At 43.3% G+C, this 21850-nt stretch overlaps 1 protein-coding gene across 3 annotated transcripts in view; it reads right to left on the bottom strand.

Annotated features, from left to right (window-relative positions):
• The window catches only part of apba1b (amyloid beta (A4) precursor protein-binding, family A, member 1b), a 134143-nt gene that overhangs the window by 62802 nt on the left and 49491 nt on the right, over positions 1 to 21850 (bottom strand). For all 3 annotated transcript variants that reach the window (XM_055632489.1, XM_055632488.1, XM_055632490.1), the window contains one exon: positions 2855 to 4026. In XM_055632489.1, the coding sequence (XP_055488464.1) occupies positions 2855 to 3973 (1119 nt within the window). In that variant the 5' untranslated portion in view covers positions 3974 to 4026. The remainder of the gene's footprint in view (positions 1 to 2854; positions 4027 to 21850) is intronic.

Genomic DNA, 21850 nt, shown 5'->3' with positions numbered 1-21850 from the left:
GCCCTGCTAGCTGAAGCAAGGTACAGGGAACACCGAGATTCAATTCACTGTAACCAATTAAAACGATGTAAGCTTGATGAAAGTGGCCATTCCTGAACTTTCTAGAAAATTCCTGCCATGGTTGAAGACATTTCTCCTCATCTTCATCCCTTACTTTGAGGCACTGACCCAGTTAAGGGTGGTGTCAAGTCTAGACCCATAACTCTACACATTTCAATGAGCTAACCTCTCGTTCTACCCAAGGGAGGATTGGCCTAGTCTGGTTAATCTTTCCTATAAAGGACAAATCCACCATCGCAAGAGTCAATCTAGTGAATTTTCACTGCATTTCCACCATCACAAGGATGCCCTCCCTTACAATAGGGAGGCCAGATTTTGCACAATATCTTAATTGCAGTCTCAAGATTCGCTATAGGGTTGAAGAATGCTTATTGTTGTCCTCAAATCATCCCCAATAAAGAGGCACTGACTTCTTAAAGGGTGATGTCAAGTCTAGACCCATAACTCTACACATTATCGAGAGCTAACCTCTCGTACACCCCCACAAGAGGATTGGCCAAAGTCCCTGAACTTCAATCTTAAACTATCACGAGGAAAAAAACCATCGCAATAGTTTTTAAAGAAACATTTCAATGCATTTCCAATCACAAGGATTCCCTCCCTTCGACAATAGGAGGCCAGATTTCACATATGATCATGGCTGTCTCACCCTAAAATCATAGGGACAATAATGATTGGAACTGCAGATCTTGAGATCATCAAAGGTCTTAACAAAAAAGCTCTGTTACTCAGCGGGTACCATTATAGAGCAATCCTGTGGAGCCCAAGGAAGATAGGCACGTTTGGGCCGAACTTCAACTCTTCTACAGATGAAAAAAACTCTCGGCCCGAAACGTTGCCTATTTCCTTAAATCAATAGATGCTGCTGCAACCCTTCGAGCCAGCACCACCATTCAATATGATCATGGCTGATCATCTAAAATCAGTAGCCCGTTCCTGCTTTTCCCCCGTATCCCTTGATTCCTTTAGTTCTAAGAGCTAAATCTAACTCTCTCTTGGAAACATCCAGTGAATTGGCCTCCACTGCCTTCTGTGGCAGAGAATTCCACAGATTCACAACTCTCTGGCTGAAAAAGTTTTTCCTCATCTCAGTCCTAAATAGCCTACATATTCTTAAACTGTGATCCTGGTTCTGGACGCCCCCAACATGGGAAACATTTTTCCTGCATCTAACCTGTCCAATCCCTTAAGAATGTTATGTTTCTATAAGATTACCTCTCATCCTTCTAAATTCCAGTGACTACAAGCCCAGTCGACCCATTCTTTTCATCATATATCAGTCCAGCCATCCCGGGTATTAACCTGGTGAACCTACGTTGCACTTCTTCAATTACAAGAATGTCCTTCCTCAAATTAGGATACCAAAATTGCACACAATACTCCAGGTGTGGGCTCATTAGAGCCCTGTACAACTGCAGTAGGACCTTCTTGCTCCTAAACTCAAATCTTCTTGCAATGAAGGCCAACATGCCATTAGCTTTCTTCATTGCCTGCTGTACCTGCATGCTTACTTTCAGTGACTGATGTACAAGCACACCCAGGTCTCTTTGTACTTCCCCTTTTCCCAACTTGACACCATTCAGATAATAATCTGCCTCCCTGTTCTTGCCTCCAAAGTGGATAACCTCACATTTATCCACATTATACTGCATCTGCAATGCGTCTGCCCACTCGCCCAATGCAAGTCACCCCGCAGCCTCATAGCATCCTCCTCGCAGCTCACTCTGCCACCCAGCTTTGTGTCATCCACAACCTTGGAGATATTACATTTAATTCCCTCATCTAAATCGTTAATATATATTGTAAATAACTGGGGTTCCAATACTGAGCCTTGCGGCACCCCACTAATCACTGCCTGCCATTCTGAAAAGAACCTGTTGATTCCTACTCTTTGCTTCCTATCTGCCACCCAGTTCTCTATCAATGCCAATACCCTATCCCCTCTACCATTTGCTCTAATTTTGCACATTAATCTCTTGTGTGGGACCTTGTCAAAGGCTTTTTGAAAGCCCAGATACACCACATTCACTGGCACTCCATTATCCATTCTACTTGTTACATCCTCAAAAAAATTCCAGATTAGTCAAGCACGATTTCCCCTTCATAAATCCATGATGACTTTGACAGATCCTGTCACTGCTTTCCAAATGCACTGCTATTACATCTTTAATAATCGACTCCAGCATCTTCCCCACTACCGATGTAAGGCTAACTGGTCTATAATTCCCCATTTTCTCTCACCCTCCTTTCTTAAAAAGTGGGGTTGCGTTGGCTACCTTCCAGAACTGATGCAGTCTATAGAACATTGTAAATGTTATCTTTTTCATTGGAGTGCATAACCTCTCATTTTTCCACGTTCCATCTTGTCACATCATCACCTTTTTACTTACCCTGTTTATATCACACTGAATCCATCCTCCATCCTCCTTATAGTCTACCCTGCCACCTAGCTATGCATTGTCAGCAAACTTGGGCATAATACACTTGATTCCCTCATTCAAATTATTGTGAAAATCGGGTCTGCAGCACCTATTCCCTGGGGCACCAGCAGCAGTCACAGCTTGCCAACATGGTTTCCTTGATTGTACTTTATGGGCTTTCCCTTGCACTAAACGTTATTCTCTTATCATGAAAATGGCTCAATTGTAATCGTGTATCGTCTTTCTGCTGGCTGGTTAGCACTTTCACCGTACCTTTGTACATGTGACAATAAACTAAACTGAACTGAAGTGTTGCACCTTGCTGCGTGGTACCTCAAGAATGCTTGCAAAGTACACAGATTTTGGGTACTTACATCTCCTTCCATTACCATTTGGATTTCACATTCTGCCGTGGGACTAACGTCTTGCCGCATCACCCAGATCGGTTCTGCTGGCTCATCAGGAGTGTAAGGCGATCGGATTGTTCTGGTCTTCACCTCTTCGATGGCTTCCTTGATATCCTTAATGGCTAATGATATGGCGTCCCTCTGTTCTCTGGTGTGCCTCACGACCTCCCCCAGACCCGTGGAAGAGGCGGAACGCGAGTTCATGGCCAAAGTGGGGTCCTCGTTCTCCAAGTTCTGTTCGTCCTCGGGCATGTCCTCTGAGGCCTGTCCAAGGCTATGGGAGCTCATGCTCTCCTTCACCTCAGCGACGATCTGGTCAATGTCTTCCTCCTGCTCGTAACTGTCCATGCGGGGGTAAGGCGCAAACTCGGCCTCCTTCTCCGGGCTGTCCGACTCGTTGTCCGAGCGCTCGTCGTAGTGATGGAGCCTGGCGCCGAGGGCCTCCTTGCGGTAATTCTCCGCCTCCTCCCTCTCCCGCTTGTACAGCTGCAGGTTCTCTCGCTCATCCATCTCGGGGGCCTCCACGATCTCCTCATATACGTGCTCCTGAGCCGAATAGTCATCGTAGGGCTCGGCGTAGTGGTCCTCGTCGCCGTGGTGATAAGCCCGGTGGGTGTAGACGTAGCCAGCATAGGCCGAGCTCCCCAGGTCTTCGTGGTCCACCGCTTCGAAGCACAGGGCGGCAGGCAGGGCACGGGAGGCAGCGGCCGCTTCCACATGCTCGGACTCAGCCTGCTCCGTGTACTCCTCCGCCTCCGGGCGGCAGTGGACGGCGTAGGACCTCTCGTCCTCCTCGCTCTCGGGCAGCCTCTCCCGGGAGCCGAAGGGCTCGGCCTGGGGGCACAGCACGTCTCCCTCAGCCCGGTCCGTGTGATTGTGGAAGCCGCTCTCGGTGCTGGCTGACCTGGCCAGCAGCCCCTCCTCCTCGCCGCCTCCGTGAGATCCCCGCTTGGCGCTGGCGTCATGGTCACATAACCTGGCCCCTCCTCCGGCCTCCTCCTCCAGGTGCTGCAGGTCGGCCTCCACCGCCTCGTTCAGCTCCCCACTGCCGGGGTCCTCGTCTATCGCGTCCTCTGGCTTGTCCATCTCGGAATCCCAAGCGCGGCCCGTCTACGTCAACAGCATCCCGTTGGGTGAGGCTGGAACACAAAAACAAGAGCAAAACAAGAATATAAAGCCTGCACTGGAGTCAATTGGCATAAATACAGCTCCTTCAAAGAGCTGACACACTCATAATGGGCCACAATAAGGCCACGCAACTTAAAACCATTCACATCTGTTGACGCCGCCAGCATCTATTTCCTCTCTCTAATTGCTCACCGGACGATGGCGGTGAGCTGCCCTCTTTTGAATGGTGGCTGAGCTTCTGGTGAATGCCTCATACCCTGACCATGCATATTTCGCTCTTGCCATAGAGAAGGTAGTACAGGAGTCTGAAAACTGTGACCACCAGGTTCAAGAATAAGCTCCTCCCAACAAACATCAACTGCTTGATCACTGCACAACACCAACCTCAACTATGAACTGCTTTTGGTTCCACTAAGCCTGCACCGACCGCCATTCAATATGATCATGGCTGATCATCCAACACAGTATCGTGTACCTGGTATGGAGAGAAGGCAGGCACAGGATACTGAGTTGGATGATCAGCCATGATCATATTGAATGGCGGTGCAGGTTCGAAGGGCCGAATGGCCTACTCCTGCACCTATTTTCTATTTTCTATGTTTCTAAGATCTTTGGTTTTTTTGGAGGGAGTTTTTTAAGATTAGTATTGGAGAGTTATTAATTTAAGGAATTTTTCTTTATCACATATTTTCTGCGCATTAACTTTACAGGCCTGTAAAACTTTCATTGTTCTGTTGTCGGTTCACACGATAATTAAACAATGTTGTGTAGGAAAGAACTGTCGATGCTGGTTTAAATCAAAGATAGACACAAAATGCTGGAGTAACTCAGCGGGACAGGCAGTATCTTTGGAGAGAACGAATGGGTGACGTTTCAGGTCGAGATCCTTCTTCAGACTTCTTCACTCTGAAGAAGGGTCTCAACCCGAAACGTCACCCATTCCTTCTCTCCAAAGATGCTCCCTGTCCCGCTGAGCATTTTGTTACTCCAGCATTTTGTTCCAGGTCCATCTGCAGTTGACTGGATTAAAACAATGCTTTCTGGTTGTTGCCAAGGGCTGGGAGTTCTGGAGCTTTTGAAGGACTTGGAGTGTATTCAATTCCAATTCAATTCAACTTTAATCTCGCAGTACAACGAAATGCGTCAGTCCGTAGTAGTTGTACATAAAGAGATCAGGAAAACAGAATGATAAACAAAGGGGGACGGAGGGACCATCGGGACTCCGAGTTCAGCAGTGTGTGAATTGGAGATGGGAAGCTTTCTGGTTGTTGGCAATGCCAAGCAACTCCCCAGGATACTCTCTATTGGTACAGCGGTAAAAGTTGGTCAGGATTCTTCTTGAGCCTCCTAGGAAGTAAAGGCGCTGCTGTGCTTTTTTGATCAGCTTGGAGGTGTTGAGGGACCAGGACCTATGATTACACACCCAATAGAGCGAGTAGAGAGGAGGAGAATCACCTGGATGTTGCTTGGACTGGAGCTCTTGAACTCCAAAGTAAGATTAGGTTGGCTGGGTTAGTTTTCCATGCAGATAAGGCAGAGGTAAACAAAATTATGAAGGAGATAGAGTGTAGATACATAGAAGAGGCAGGTTCTCTCTTTTTACAAAGCATCTGCAGCAAATGAGGTTGGAGGAGGTGTTGGCTAACCCAGGTAAATGGGATAGGTGCAGGTGAGGCAGAGGTTCACCTGCACCTCCTCTAACCTCATCTACCGACCTGGAGACAGGGGTTCAGATCGAGCAATCGTCACCTGGAGAGTTTACAGTCAAGTAATTAATTTGTACTGGGAAGCTAGTATCAGTTGTGGTGACTATGACACTACCCTATTGTCACGTAAAACCACCTGAATATTCAAAGCAGGCCATCTTACCAACTCTGGCCCACAAGAGTCGCTTAGCCCAATATGACTGAGTGAAAACTGACAAATCCACTGGAGCTGATAGATTGATTTCTGGAGTTTTAAAAGGGAGGAGCATTGGTTCTGAGCTACCAGAAATCCCTGGATCAAGGAAGAGTCTAGAGGAAGGGAAAACAGGGAAATGTCTAGCGCAACTAACATCACTCAACCATGAAGTGATGAAGCCCATTACCAATTAAGCACTAACAAAATATTTGCAGAATCATAATATAATTGGTCAACATGAAAGGCAAATGAGATGTGACAAAATAACTGGAATGTGGATTAAACACAAGGATCGAGATCTTTATATTAGAAGAATTATTTAATGGGACTATCATCTTTACTGAGGTCAGAAGCAACAGCTTATCTAACATTCAGTTAAACCTCATGGTGGTGCCCTGTGGAGTGTGGTAAATCAGAGTGATCTAGGAGTACAGGTGCATATCTCACTGAAAGTGGCATCACAGGTAGATAGGTTGGTCAAGACGACTTTAGGTGCATTGACCTTCAACAATCAGGGTATTGAGTAGAGAAGTTGGGATGCTATGTTACAGTTGTACAAGAAGTTGGTGATACCACAGTTGGAGTATTGAGTTCAGCTTTGGTCACCCGGCTATGGGAAGGATGTCATATAACTCGAAAGAGTTTAGAGAAGATTTACGAGGATATTGCCAGGACTTGAGGATCTCAGATATAGGGAGAGGTTGAGCAGTCTAGGACTTTATTCTATGGAGAGCAGAAGGCTGAGGGGTAATTTAAAGGAGGCGTATAAAATCATGAAGGAAACAGATGGGATGAATGCAGTCTTTTACCCTGTGTCGGGGAATCAAAAACAAGAGGACATATGTATAAGGTGAGGGTGGCCAGATTTAATACGAACCTGAGAGACAACATTTTCATTCAGAGGGTTGTAGGTGTAAGGAACAGGCTGTCCGAGGAGGTATTGTATTTTACCAAGTACTATAAGAGCATTGGAAAAGGTTATTGAACAAGTACATTTATAGAAAATGTTTAAAGGGATATGGGCCAAACGCAGGTAAATGGGCCTTGCTTAGATGGAGCATCTTGGTCAGCATGAACAAATTGGGCCACAGGGTCTGTTTGTTGTGCTATGTAACTATGGCTGACATTCAAAATGGTCACAATGGTCAATATATTCATTGTACAGTAGGTATTTTTGCTTGCTTTGCAATAACATTTTATGAAAAGGCCAATGACCCTCCTACATAGATGTGTATGGCCAAATGCTCTGGATAATCCATGCAAAAGGTGTCCGGTATGTGCCATGGCTTCCGAGCTTGGTTTAACATTGTCAGTTTAAAATTCAAATGTAAATGTTCACCACCGATTTTCCAGCACCCTTGGTTCCAGAAACTTACTGGATTAACCGTTTTGCTGGACCAACAGAGGTCACGGCTTCCGAGAGGAGTCCAACAGCACCAGAACAGTCCACTTAGGCCGCCTAGGGGTTAAGCTACCTGTCCACAAAGTCGGCCTTGGAAGTCGACAGGGGCAAATTCTACCCGCGAATCGGCCACGGAGGTCAGCTATGGGCCTACAGATCTGCCGTTTCCAACCGGACCGGGGTTCCAGTTCCCCGGCCGCAGGGGGGAAATTTGACCCGCCGATCGGCACGGAATTCCCGATGAAGTCGAGATCGGCCACCTCACCCGGCCTAGGCATCACATTTTTGGTGGGACTTCCTCTCTCTCTGTCCCTCCCCCTCCCTCTCCCCCCAGCCCCCTTCAAAACATTTGTCACATCCTACTATCATATCCTGTAACTTAGAGTTGAGTTAGAAAATAATGGAAGGGAATAGCAAACATAGAAAATAGGTGGAGTAGGCCATTCGGCCCTATGAGCGAGCACAGCCATTCAATATGATCATGGCTGATCATCCAAAATCAGTACCCCATTCCGGCTTTTTCCCCATATCCCTTGATTCCTTTAGCCCTAAGCACTATATTTAACTCTCTTTTGAAAACATCCAGTGAATTGGCCTCCACTGCCTTCTGTGGCAGAGAATTCCACAGATTTACAACTCTCTGGGTGAAAAAGGTTTTCCTCATCTCAGTCCTCAATAGCCTACCCCTTATTCTTAAACTGTGACCCCTGGTCCTGGACTCCCCCAACATTGGGAAAATTGTTCCAGCATCTACCATGTCCAATCCTCTAAGAATTTTATATGCTTCTGTAATATATCCTCTCATCCTTCTAAATTCCAGCGAATACAAGTCCAGTTGACCCATTCTTTCATCACACGTCAGTCCCACCATCCCGGCAATTAACCTGGTGAACCTCGCTGCACTCCCTCAATAGCAATAATGTGCTTCCTCAAATTAGAAGACCAAAATTGCACACATGAGGAAATATTATACAATAAAATTGCTCAAATGATCATTTCTGTGTGAGGAACTTATATTAAGTTGCAAGAGAAGGACTTGGAGCTGAGGTTTTCAAAAATACATAGCCTACAAAGGAATAAAGAAAACACACACACACACACACACACACATAGGAGAACAGATGGCTTGTTATAACATGGAGATGGTGATGTAAATAGGCATAGCTTTGTTTGCTTTGAAGCGGCTATAACAGAAGTTGTATTTGGTTTAGTTGGTGTTTAGGGTATAGGTTATTGACGGGTTTCTTCTCAAGACATGAGCATCATGTGTCCTTTCTTTATGGCACATCTTTGAGCTCGGGTGTGTCATAAAGGGGATTTATGGTTGGCTATATTGAATCTTGGGCACCAAGGCTAGACATTAGTCTGTGATCTGGTTTGTGCTGTTTAAATGTATTTGTGTTGAGATAAGAGATAAGGCGTATATAGATTTTCGTAAAATTGAGCAAATCTTTTATTGATATCCTTGGGTAATGTTAATAATTCCCCACTATCTGATTTAATCTTTAGTATTGCATTCTCTTTTTCCCGTTTTTTCAATTGGCGTGCTAAGAGTTTGTGGGGTTTGTCCCCGAATTCAAAGTGTTCTTGTTTTGTAACTCGGAATAATGTTATAACTTTCTCTGACAATAATTTATTCAGCTTGAATTTCAATAATAGGATTTTATTATGTTTATCCATAGTTGGATCTTTAGCATTATCTGTATCTAATTGTTTTATTTGTTCTTCTAAATGTCTTTGTTCTTTCTTATTCTTTTTATTTTGATAAGAAGCTACCATAGCGCACTCTTAAGTTTTTTGTACAAAAATCCAAAAATTCTGGTATGAAATATTTGATATTTTTTCAAAATTGATCAAAATAAAACTGGTACCAAAACCAGAATGGATTATCTTCGGAATATCGGAAGGTAACCCTGAATTAAACGCGTTTCAGAAGAATTTATTTAATTACGGGCTAATAATGGGAAAATAGCTTATACTTAAATTCTGGAAAAATGCGCCGACACCAACAATAAAAATGTGGATATCAAATATGTTTGAAACATTACATCTGGAAGAGATGAGATTCCTCCTTAGCAGGTAAAGCAGACCATTCCAAAAGACGTGGTCTATGTTTCTGGACCTATTACAAGTATGAGGTGCAATAGTAATAAAAAAAAAACAAATATAGCTAAGTGGTATGCTGGTAATGGGAGGTAAAACAACAAAAACAGAACTTGGTTGGTAGTTAGTTGCGGAGTTTAATGGTATAGAGCGATTGTTTTATTTCTCTCTTGGGTTTCTTTTCAAGACTATTTTCTCACTTTCTTCCTTCTCTAACTTCTTTCCTAAGGGGCTTTCTTTTCCCAACACTCTTGCACTTCACGACTCTCTTGCACTTTCTTTACTTTCCTTACTTCTACCTTTTTCTTAAAGCTCAAAAAAAATGAAGCGGTACAAAAAATGTATTAAGATATATGTGTTGTGTAGGATTGTAATTTACCGTACTTCTAATAAAAATAAAATAAAAAAAAAAAAAAAAAAAGAGATAAGAGATAAGGCATAGGTGATGGTTGTGTGACCTTTGTATAGGGTGGTTTCTTATGTTTATAGAAAACTGAGAAAGTAACTCTGTTTTGATAATCTTCCATTTGCTGTGTGGAATGCTATTAGTGAGGAGGCCTTACATTCCTTTCGTCCAGAGATAGAAGGGGAGGTTGTAATTAAACTAGACCCGAGCTTGGGAAGAAGCGATTATAATTAATCAAGTGTGACAATGTGTGGCGTTTGTGTGGTTGGGGATTGTAGAAATAACTTAAGTTCTTACCACTTTGTAAGAATGGGGCAAAACACATATTTAATCCATGTAACTGTATTTTAACTATGAAGTAAGGAAATTATTTGTGAAGTGTAATGTGTTTAATTAGGATTGTGAGTATTAGACTTTGTTTAAATCTGAAGTTTTATAAATAACTTTCTTTTCCAAAAGTGAAAATATATGTTTTGTGTGTATGTATTGTGTGATTGCTGTATGATGTGTATTTTATATTCTGAGAGGTGTTCTCTGAGAATTTGTTTTATATCTCTGTGGTTTTACGACATTGAAATTAAATGATTTTGGAGCAAAGAGGTTAAAGAAAACCACAGAGGGGAAGAAAGGTTGTAAAGGGGCCGGAAAAGGGAAAATCAAGTGACTATACATGTTGTCAATCACTGGAAAGGATTTAGTTGATTGGTTAATACAAATAAGCTAAATGTATGGTAAACCATAATGATAGGTTAATAGTTTGCCACTCCCTTTGTATCATAATTGTCTAATACCTATATAATTTGTTATGTTTATACCAAAGTCAGTAGTTCTTTCGACCTGCCCCAGAGTTTCTAGCTCTGTGTTGGAAGGTTTAAAGAATTATCCAGTGCTGTCAGAATAAATACTTGATTTTAGCAGCAATGGTTTGAATCAAGTTTTCTTGAATTGGACTAACAAAAGAACTTAGTTTAACACACAGGGCCCTGTGCAACTGCAGTGGGACCTCCTTGCTCCTAAACTCAAATCCTCTCGCAATCAAGGCCAACATGCCATTGGCTTTCTTCACTGCCTGCTGCACCTGCATGCTTACTTTCAGCGACTGATGTACAAGCACACCCAGGTCTCGTTACACCTCCCATTCCACAAACTTGGGTCCTGCCCTCTTCATCTCAACCCTATTGAGGACATTAGACATTGTCTATTGGACTGATGCACTGTCATGCACTGCAATATTGAGGACTATATTCTGCACTCTTATCTTCCCCATTGCTTATCTGTTGTATTTGAGTTATGCTTGATGGTATTTATGTGTGGTATATAGGATCGGTTTTGGTAGCATTCAAAACAAAGCTTTGCACTGTACCTCGGTACATGTGATAATAATAAACCTAAACCTTTGATGCAAGTTGCTGCTGTTCTTCCAAATACTGTTCCACAATTCTGTAATCAACCAACCCATATCCATCCTGCCTGGCTTTGGTTCCTGCACCCATATCTTCCAATATCTCAATCCTAGTGCTTAATCCATTAATTATTTTTGCCGTATCCCCCAGTTGTAGGCTCTCCACCCACTAACATGTCACCAGTTATTACATTCATCCTTTGGAAAATCTCTTCCTTTCTAAAGGTGGCCAATACCATCAGCTAATCAGGCACTACCACATCTCCCCCACTTCACACCCCATAACATTCAGGCATTCCTCTCCAAACTTCCCCACTTCTACTCGCCTCTTTTAAATATTTTCTCTTTGCCCATGCTTTCTGTTATGAGAACACGTCTGCCCAACCATGCAACATAATACTCAGCGGAGTTGAAGGAAACCTGCAGAGAATGGGGCTAATGCAGGCTTGATGTAAATAAATATTGGATTTCCAGTGTGAATCGATGAGATGAAGAGCCTGTTTCTGTGCTGTACGAGTACAATTCTAAGATCATGGTCCATCCAATTTGGCTTTTCAATTCCGCTCTCCTATGTGGTGCTAATAACACGATTTCTCTGAAGACCAAAATACTACCTATCCCAGCTTAGAATATATGACTCAGTCTCCACAGTCCTGTGAGGAAGAGAATTCCTGAATCTTTTCCATTTTTCTCTCCTTTGACATGGCAGCTATTTCTCTGAGACTTCCTGTGGGAAATGCATTGATGGTAACAGCATTTATATAGCACCTTTTTATTTTATAAGAACTTTATCATGCAAAATCCGACCAAGTCAACTTGAGGCCACTCAAGTAGGTGACCAAAGGTTTAGTGCAGATAGGGTTTAAAGGGCCTCTTTAATGGGGAAAGGTCAAGAAAGGAAACTCCAATCAATAAAGGCAAACACAGCTGGCAACCATGAAGTAATTCAGTTGAGAAATAATCAAGTTGTCAGAATTGGAGAGCATGAAAAATGAGAAGGTAACAATGAGAAAGGACAAGGAAATTGTGGAATTTATAATAATCTCAGTGCCAAAATGAAAATCATTGTGAGTATTTTAAGTAAAAACAATGTCTCCCATAAATGTCTTTTCCCATTAAAAATCTGTCTGTACTCGACAACCAAAACATTCCCTCAGCTTTTAGCATGCTTATCTGAAATGCCTTTGTCCATTTCAGAATGTCTGGAATGTCTCTGGGATGGGTAGTATTTTGAATAGTACAGATGTCAGAGGTTATGGGGAGAAGGCAGAAAAATGAGGTTCGGAGGCAGAGAAAGATCAGCCATGGTTGAATGACGGAGTAGACCTGATGGGCCAAATGGCCTAATTCTACTCCTTCCACTGATGATATGATCGCAACTTTTCAACTACAGGCAGTCCACAAGTTACAATAGACAATAGGCGCAATAGGACATTCGGCCCTTCGAGCCAGTACTGCCATTCAATGTGATCATGGCTAATCATCCACAACCTGCAAGGCTCAAAATTAACGGTTGCCCGGGTGCCAATGACCACTCAAAGTGCCGCTGGGCAACCTAAACGGCGAGTCATTTTGCCCGGCTTGTCAACTTGGTTTATACCGACGATAGACACAAAAAACTGGAGTAACTCCGCGGGTCCGGCAGCATCTCTGGAGAAAAGGAACATGACGTTTTGTGTCGGCGACGGTTGTGGGAAAGATGCTAAGTGTGGCGTGATGGAGGGTCAGAGCGAATGTCGGGTCCCACACAGCAGCAGCAGCAGCGGCGGCGGTAGCTCCATCTCCTCCTCCTCCCGCACCCTGCCCCGCCCGGCCTGTTTGCGGCAGCTGCTGTCACCGCCAACGGCGCTTTCAAAACAGACCCTTGGAGGAGGGAGGTGTAGGTCAGAGGCAGAAGTAGAGTGGGGGGGGGGGGGGGAGGGGTGATTGGAGGATGGAGACAAGCCAAAACACTCTCTGCAGACTTGCACCGCAGCCAGGACCGATCCCGGTCTCCGGCGCTGCAATCGCTGCCGAACCGCCACTGGACCATCCCTGTCCCCACATGAGAGCCTCCATAGGCCTGGGGGTGGCCAAAGGCGTCGGGAGTCAGACGGTTGCGGTGCCCCCAGGCCCACAGCCAGCGCAAATCCCAGCTCACTCTGCCTGTCCCACCAGGTTAACCAAGGCTGTTGGCGAGACAGGCACAGTTGGACTGCATTTAGCGCTGGATTGAGCTGAAATTACCGCTCATAGAAGCCTCCGAAGCCTTGCGCGTGTTAGTGTATGCATGCGCGCGCGCGGCCGCCATGATATTCTGTCCCGGTCCCCTCCATATTTTGGTTGCGATTTCCGTGCCTGACAGGTGTTGTCCGAGGAGCGCTGGCCTTTCTTCCCACCTCCTCTGCCGCTTCCTCTCTCACTCTCTCTCTCTCTCTCTCTCTCTCTCTCTATGTTTTCATTCCCAATGTTATTATTTGTTTTAATCCATAAAGATGGATGAATTAAATTTTGAACACGTGAAATATTAAAACCGCAGTGTTCGATTGTCACTGACACGTTATTACAGAATTCATTTTAATGGCAAATCAATGCTGTTAATATGGAGTATCAGTACTGTAGTTATTTAATGGGCAATATTCACAACTATACGTTGGATTTATCCAGGTTTTACTTCTACAGTCAGTCATATCCATCACAAATTTGGTCAGGAGATATTTCAGTTGAAATCTTAACGTTAATTCTGAAATGGGAATGATGGAAAAAGCTTTTATCAACCATTTTTTTTTTTTAAATGGCTCTTACAAACTGGGTATCTTCATTGCCACATACATCTAATCTGAATGTCTGGTAATGTGGTGTCTTGACACCTTTAAATATATTACCAAACATTTGCTGCATTTATGTCCTTTGGCCATCTCTTGTTAGTTAGTGTAATGTTTAACCTGTCAGATGGGTATAGTCAGTTTTGTCAGCTATTATCATAAAATGCCTTTAGAAAATTCCTTGCAACCTGTATATTTTGTTGTGGATAAATTATGTGGGAAGCGAGAGTGTTTCTGTACCAATAGCAATAACGACCCATGCTATGGCCATGTCATGATAATTTTCGGTCCTTCACAGAGAACATGCTTGCATCAATCTGTAGTGTGCATGGTTAAGCATATATGTTATCAAGGTCCAGGATTTATTGACACAGGTTGATCATACGCTGAATAATCCAACCACATTTTTGTTTGGAAGTGGAAAGAAATAATAAAAATTGCATTCATTGCAATGTGTAAAAAGAGTTGAGATACCGTATTATAATTTTGCGGCATGTCATTGTGGTATATATCACGTCTTGATTGGTGAATATGTTAGTTTGTGACTTTATTTGTAGCAGAAATAATATGTGAATGCTTCATTGAGCATAATTCCGACTGGTATACGCACTTCGTCCGAGCACTCGTCATGCAAGCCATCTTAAATGACCACCTAAAATGTAATTTGGCAACCTAAAAAGCTGCCAAGGTTGCCCGGCTGGCAACAGGGGAAAAAAGTTAAGCGAGAGCCCTGACCTGACCATTGGGGATGATCATGGCTGATCATCCCCAATCAGTACCCCGTTCATGCCTTCTCCCCATATTCCCTGACTCCGCTATCTTTAAGAGCCCTATCTAGCTCTCTCTCGAAAGTATCCAGAGAACAGGCCTCCACCGCCCTCTGAGGCAGAGAATTCCACAGACTCACAATCTCTGTGAGAAAAGGTGTTTCCTCATGTCCGATCTAAATGGCTTAGCCATTATTCTTAAACTGTGGCCCCTGGTTCTGGACTCCCCCAACATCGGGAACATGTTTCCTCCCTCTAGCGTGTCCAAACCCTTAAGAATCTTATATGTTTCAATAAGATCGCCTCTCATCCTTCTAAATTCTAGAGTATACAAGCCCAGATGCTCCATTCTCTTGGCATATGACAGTCCCGCCATCCCGGGAATTAACCTTGTGAACCTATGCTGCACTCCCTCAATAGCAAGAATGTCCTTTCTCAAATTTGGAGACCAAAACTGCACACAATATTCCAGGTGTGATCTCACTAGGGCACTGTACAACTGCAGAAGGGCCCCCCTATACTCAACTTTGCAACTGTACACAAGGAAGATAGACACAAAATGTTGGAGTAACTCAGCGGGACAGGCTGCATCTCTGAATAGAAGGAATGGGTGGTGTTTTGGGTCAAGACCCTTCTTCAGACGCCTGCAGTTCTTTCCTATACGTGACACAAGGGTTCTGTTCCTGAGAACTATCCACCAGCCAATATCTCCCAAAGTCAAAATATTCTGCTTTTGTAGTAACCCATAATCATACACATCGACACCCTGACACTGCTTTAATTAAAGTAATGGAATATAAATGCTGTACCATACATTAATCAATACTATGAAACAAAATGTATTACTTGCTTGAAAAGAGTTTTGAAAATGTATGGAAGAATTTACATAAATACAGATTTCTATTGATAAATGTTAATTGTAATCCCTGTACTTTTGAAGGATGGTTGTAATTGTGACGTACGACACACAGCAAGCTTTGATATCAGCAATCTTCCACCAGCATCAATGGAATTACAACAGATTTAGCATTGCTTATTTTGGGGCAGGGTGGAGGGGGTAACCAGAGTTGGCAGCATGGGGCTGTAGTGGAGGTGTAGGGGGCAGATGAAGGGACGCCTCCTAGTCATCTGTTGGGGTTTGGAATACCAGTCGAGAGCAGCTGGGTTTCAGTTTAATATCTGGTCGCAGATGATGCACCTTTCAGCAATACAAACTTCCAGAAGCAGTTGCGAAAGAAGTGGGCGCTGATGTTTGGAAAGTAATATACAGAAGTTCGAACGGTTACCGGATGAGCGCCGTGGCGACGCATTGGAGAAGCTCCCGACAAGCGGCGTGGAGGCGTCAGGAGAGGACCCGGCGATGGTCGAGGATTGGCCAGCGATGGGCACCGGACATTTCAGTGAGCACAATGAGGGACTGAATGGAATACTTCCAAACTTTGTACAGCATCCTATATGTGGCTACACTTTGCATTCTTGTGTATGCAAAACAAAGAATCTCACTGGGACTTGTCACATGTGATAATAAAGTAGGTATGTTACAAAACCTACCTGAATCGTGGCTGAGAATCTGTCCCAGCCCCGTGTGTGTGATTTTGGCGCTGTTTAGAGGGGGCGGGTTTAAAACGCGATTTTTACTAGGCTGTTGCAATCGAAAATGTTCAGCCTAGTAAATCATTAACGGAAAATCGCTGAAAGACCCCGTCGCAAAAGGTATTATTAGTTTTTATGGCCTTGTATAATAGTTATAGTAGTTTAAAAATCACTCTCTAAACCCGCGACCTCTCGCAGCCCCAGGGTTTTATAAAACAAACAATTAAAGGTATGTACCTTATTTTTACATTAAAAGGGGCTTCTTAAGAACCCTTTATATAAAGTTTTCTATAGCGAATAGTTCATTTTGGGCTCTTTATATCCCGCAGTATTTTTCTGGGCATTTGAGGCACAAATTCAGCGCAATGTGAACGTTCTAAACCAGCGCGTTCACAGGATCCCACTAGAAAACCGATTTAAATTGACTTTAATTTACAGCAATTGAACACTAAATTCCTTCCATTTGGCCTATAAATTGATGTAAATGAGATTTAAAAATCATGTTTTATTGTGAATTATTTGTGAATATTATTTGGACACTTAGGCTATTTAAAAATGTTAATCATTTATTAAGAAATGGATAGATGTTTAGATCTAGTAATTGAAGTTTGAAATTAGCTACAATTCGGTAACTAACTAATTATATGCTTTAATTTCAGGTCCTCCAAGTAAGATTATTTTATATTTGTTTCCGAATGGTTCAATCTATGATAACTGAAAATTTCATTCAGTTCTCTTAATTTTTAATAAGGTTATGGGCTTTTGACTGTCCTCGATCACAGCTTTTTTGTTATGTCCATAGAAAATCAATAGGGAACAAGATGCTAATTTCCGAGTATGAAAATGGCCATAACTTTTTTTATTACTTGAGATATGAAAGTGAATTAGGTGTCAAATTAAACTTATTGTTATGCTTTATCTGATGGGATAAATTGCAGACTTGATTTTTAAAATCTCAAAATTTTGTAACATTGCTAAATAAAGTTGCATTCATGCATTCCATAAGAGGGTAAGTTGTAGTTGAGGCAAATTGTAGCGAACGGAGAAATGTCTGTGATAGGTGCATATTGTCAGGATAACAATTACATTACATACAACAGCACAGCACGGGATAGGCCATGCCAAACATGATGCCAAGTTAAACTAATCTCCTCTGACTGCATGTGATCAATATCGCTCTATTCCCTGCATAGCCAGGTGCCTATCAAAAAGCCTCTTAAATGCCACTATTGCATCTGCTTCTACCACCACCCCTGCCAGTACGTTCTTGGCACCCATCACTGACAATACGAAACAAAACTTGCCCTACACATCTCCTTTAAACTCTCCCCCTCTGATAGAGCTATGTGGACCCTCTACTTGTTGACATTTCCACTGGGAAAAAAGGATTCTGATTGTCTATCCTATGTATGACTCATAATTTTGCACAGTTTTATCAGGTCTCCCCTCAACTTCCGACACCTCAGAGGAAACAATCCTGTGGATCTTAAAAAGGAAATTGTTTGGAGAGTTGTTCAGGAAAGGAATTCTAAATAATTTGTGTTCAGGGGTGGCAGGGTGGCACAGCAGTAGATCCTCGGGCCTTGCAGCACCAGAGACCCGGGTTCAATCTTGCCTACGGGTGCTGTCTGTACAGAGTTTGTACGTTCTCCCTGTGACCATGTGGATTTTCTCCAGGTGCCCTGGTTTCCTCCCACAATCCAAAGATGTACAGGTTTGTAGGTTAATTGGCTTTGGTAAAGATTGTAAATTGTCCCCAGTGTGCAGGATAGTGCTCGTGTACGGGGTGATCGCTGTTTGGTGCCGACTCGGTGCACAGAATGGACTGTTTTTGTGCTGTATCTCTAAACTAAACTGTGCCGTTTCCATTTTGACAGTAGTAGAGAAGCGTTCAAGGGGAAGTGGGATTAAAACTAGGAATAAAAGGAATGCCAACAAAGAATTGAAGAGGGATGGGAGGCCTATGTGGATGTTAAACACTAGCTTCGAAGAATTGGGCCAAATGGCCTGCCCCCATCCAGTTGACTATTTCAATGAGTGAGGACATGCGGAGAAGTGGGGGGTGAGAAATGCACAAGGTGCAAGATTTGCAGGAACCTTGCTTTGGGGCTTTAACTGAGAAAAGAGTAGGTCACGCCAATACCCAACCATGCTTGTGTAGGAAAGAACTGCAGATGCTGGTTTAAACCAAAGATAGACACAAAATGCTGGAGTAACAGCAGGACTGGCAGCATCTCAGACCCGATCCGAAACATCACCCATTCCTTCTCTCCAGAGATGCTGCCTGCCCTCTGAATTACTCCAGCATTTTGTGTCTATCTTTGATTCCATCCATGCATTCTGTGTCCTTGTCAATCCATGAGCCCACATCCTGCCAGGAACCTCCGTTGAGGAAAGGATACAATTAATTCTCTCCCCCATTGAGAACGGGAAGATTTATAAACTGGCATCAAATTAAACTGAAACAAGCCATATATTAATCAATGTTTTCAAGACACCTATGGTGTGAAAAGATTAAGCATATTCAGGCAGTAATAGAAAACTATAATAGAAAACTATTTTTAAATGTTATTTTCTGTTCACTCAGTTGCAAAATCACGAGGTTCTTAATAGCAACGTCTATCAGACTGGTGTCACAATGAAAGGGAAAAGTACATTGTTGCTCCTGAAGGTTATTTTCAGCTTCACTGAATTTGCTTAAAAACTCTCCATTACCCCAGAACTCTTTACTCTATCCTCTGACAAGATTTCTGCAGTCGTCAAATTCTGCCCACTTTATGTCCCTTAATTTCACTAATCTGTCACTAATTGCCTTGCCTTCCATTGCCTGGGTCAGAGTTCTGGGAAAAAATCCTCCCTTAACCCCTCCACCTCTTTTACCGTCTTTTAAACTCACCATTCAATTAACTTAAAAACATAAATTGATGCATACACAGTAGGTCAGGCAGCATCTGCAGAGAGTGATCTTCTGCTACCATCAGCAGTGACAGAAATTATATCCCATCACAATCTGCTACCTTGCAGCTGGGAATATGCTGTAAACCAATATTACTATCAAAGCAGGGAAGTAGCCCTTGATCAATGAGGAGTGTGGATGGACATGTTGGGACAGTATTAAATGTACCGGCATGGATGCTACACATCAAGAATACAGCATGTAGATCTAATAAATACCAGATCCAATGGAATAGACCAGAGCTATGTAGTACTAGTGCACCTACTCATGAATGGCAGTGGACAGTTATCCTGCAGGTAGACACAAATTGCTAGAGTAACTCAGCAGGACAGGCAGCATACCTGGAGAGAAGGAATGGGTGACGTTTCAGGTGGAGACCCGTCTAAAGAAGGTCTCGACCCAAAACGTCTTCCATTCCTTCTCTTCAGAGTTGCTGCCTCTCGCCGAGTTACTCCAGTATTTTGTGTCTATCTTCGGTTTAAACCAGCATCTGCAGTTCCTTCCTACAGATTTTGGACAGCACTAGGGAAGCCTGCATTTATTGCCCATTCATCGTGGCATCTGAATTGTGGATTCCCATGGTTGGGACTGAGTGATATGTGTAGACACACAAGAGACTGCAGATGCAGGAATCTGGAGCAAAAATAAAATCTACAGGAGGACCCTTCATCTGAACTGAAAGTGCAGATCTGAAACATTGGTTGTCCATTTCCCCCCAGTGATGCTACTTGACCCACTGAAGTAGATATGCTACTTGACCCACTGAGTTCTCAGCAAATTGTTGAGTCGCATATGGACCTGACGAGGAGACAGTACAGCAGTGAACTAGATGAGTCTGAAGGAGGGTCTCGACCCGAAACAACACCCATTCCTTCTCTCCAGAAATGCTGCCTGTCCCGCTGAGTTACTCCAGCAATGTGTCAAGCTTCTACAATAATCTGATAGCTTTATAGTGACTGTTACTGAGAATACCAATTATTATTTAAATTCCAAATTTGCTTAATCATGCAAAGTTAAATTGACTTTTGATGATTTGAACTTACGACCCTAGATAAATGGATCGCACTTTTGCTTGCTAGTCAACTAACCGAACTAATGCGCTGAAGCAGGGTACCAACCCGAAACATCACCTAGCCATGTTCTCCCGAGCCTGACCTGCTGAATTAGTCCTGCACTGTCTTTAAAAAAAAACTGTATATCTGAACTCTGGGAGCCAATAAGATGGTGCGGCCCAGCTTGAGTGCTGGAGACAAAACGGAACCATTGATCATCCAGCCAGCAGCTCCGAGAAGATGGTTGGTTTCTGCTTGCTCCTGAGCTGCCACCATTGTCAAAGTCATTCAATTTACTCCACAGTATATGGCTGGGAACAATGGATAAGCTATGGAACCAGCTGATTAGCAGCCTATGAATGTTAATTATTCCAGCTCAAGGAAATCACTGCAAGAGCTCATCAGGGCAGTGTCCTGGGCCCAACCACCTTCATCGGCTTCAATGATCTTCCTTTGGTCATAAAGTCAGAAGTAGGGTGTCTACCGATGACTATGAATGTGGGGTGTCTGCTCTGCTTGATACAAGATTGAACAATTGCGAGCACATTCAGCCAGTACTGCTGGCTGTAGCTTTTTGCAATGGTTCAGTCTTGCCTCCAGACGTGACTCAAGCTGGGCCCTGTTATCTTTTTAGCTGCCCGTGGTGAGCTCAATGGTACAGAGATAAATGAGTTAGGTTACATAGAAACATAGAAATTAGGTGCAGGAGTAGGCCATTCAGCCCTTCGAGCCTGCACCGCCATTCAATATGATCATGGCTGATCATCCAACTCAGTATCCCGTACCTGCCTTCTCTCCATACCCTCTGATCCCCTTAGCCACAAGGGCCACATCTAACTCCCTCTTAAATATAGTTACTGGACTAGTGGGCAAAATTCTGGGACATTGCTCTTGGATCGAGTTCAATTCCAATTGTAATGCCACTGAAAATGAAGCAGTCCATGACTGTAAGAACAGGACAAGATTTAGGCATGTGTAGAAAAGAACTGCAGATGCTAGTTTATACCGAAGATATCTACATATGCTGCAGTAACTCAGCGGGTCACGCAACATCTCCGGAGAAGGAGCAGCAGGCAGCAAGTCAGAAGAAGGGTTTCCAATCTCAAACGTCATCCATTCCTTTTCTCCAAAGATGCTGTCTGACCTGCTGAGTTAGTCCAGTATTTTGTGTCTATCTTCAAGATTTAAGCACGGACTAATAAGCGGCAAGTAGCATTTATGTTGCCTAAGTATCAAGCAACAGCATTCTCTCCTTCCCTCTTCCATCGGGCACAAGAAAAAAACAACTTGAAAGCACATATCAACACCAACAATTTATTTCCCGCTGTTGTCAGACTTGAATAGACCTGGGATTCATAGGCTGGGAATGAATTTCCCAATCTTCTAATCTACTTCAATGCAGCTCTCGCATTTTTAAAAATCTGCACTTTCTCTGCAACTGTAACATC

Source organism: Leucoraja erinacea, chromosome 3 (genome assembly GCF_028641065.1).
Source record: "Leucoraja erinacea ecotype New England chromosome 3, Leri_hhj_1, whole genome shotgun sequence".
In the NCBI taxonomy this organism is placed as follows: Eukaryota; Metazoa; Chordata; class Chondrichthyes; order Rajiformes; family Rajidae; genus Leucoraja; species Leucoraja erinaceus.
Note: the sequence above shows the minus strand (reverse complement) of the source record. Positions and strands in the feature narration are given on the sequence as shown.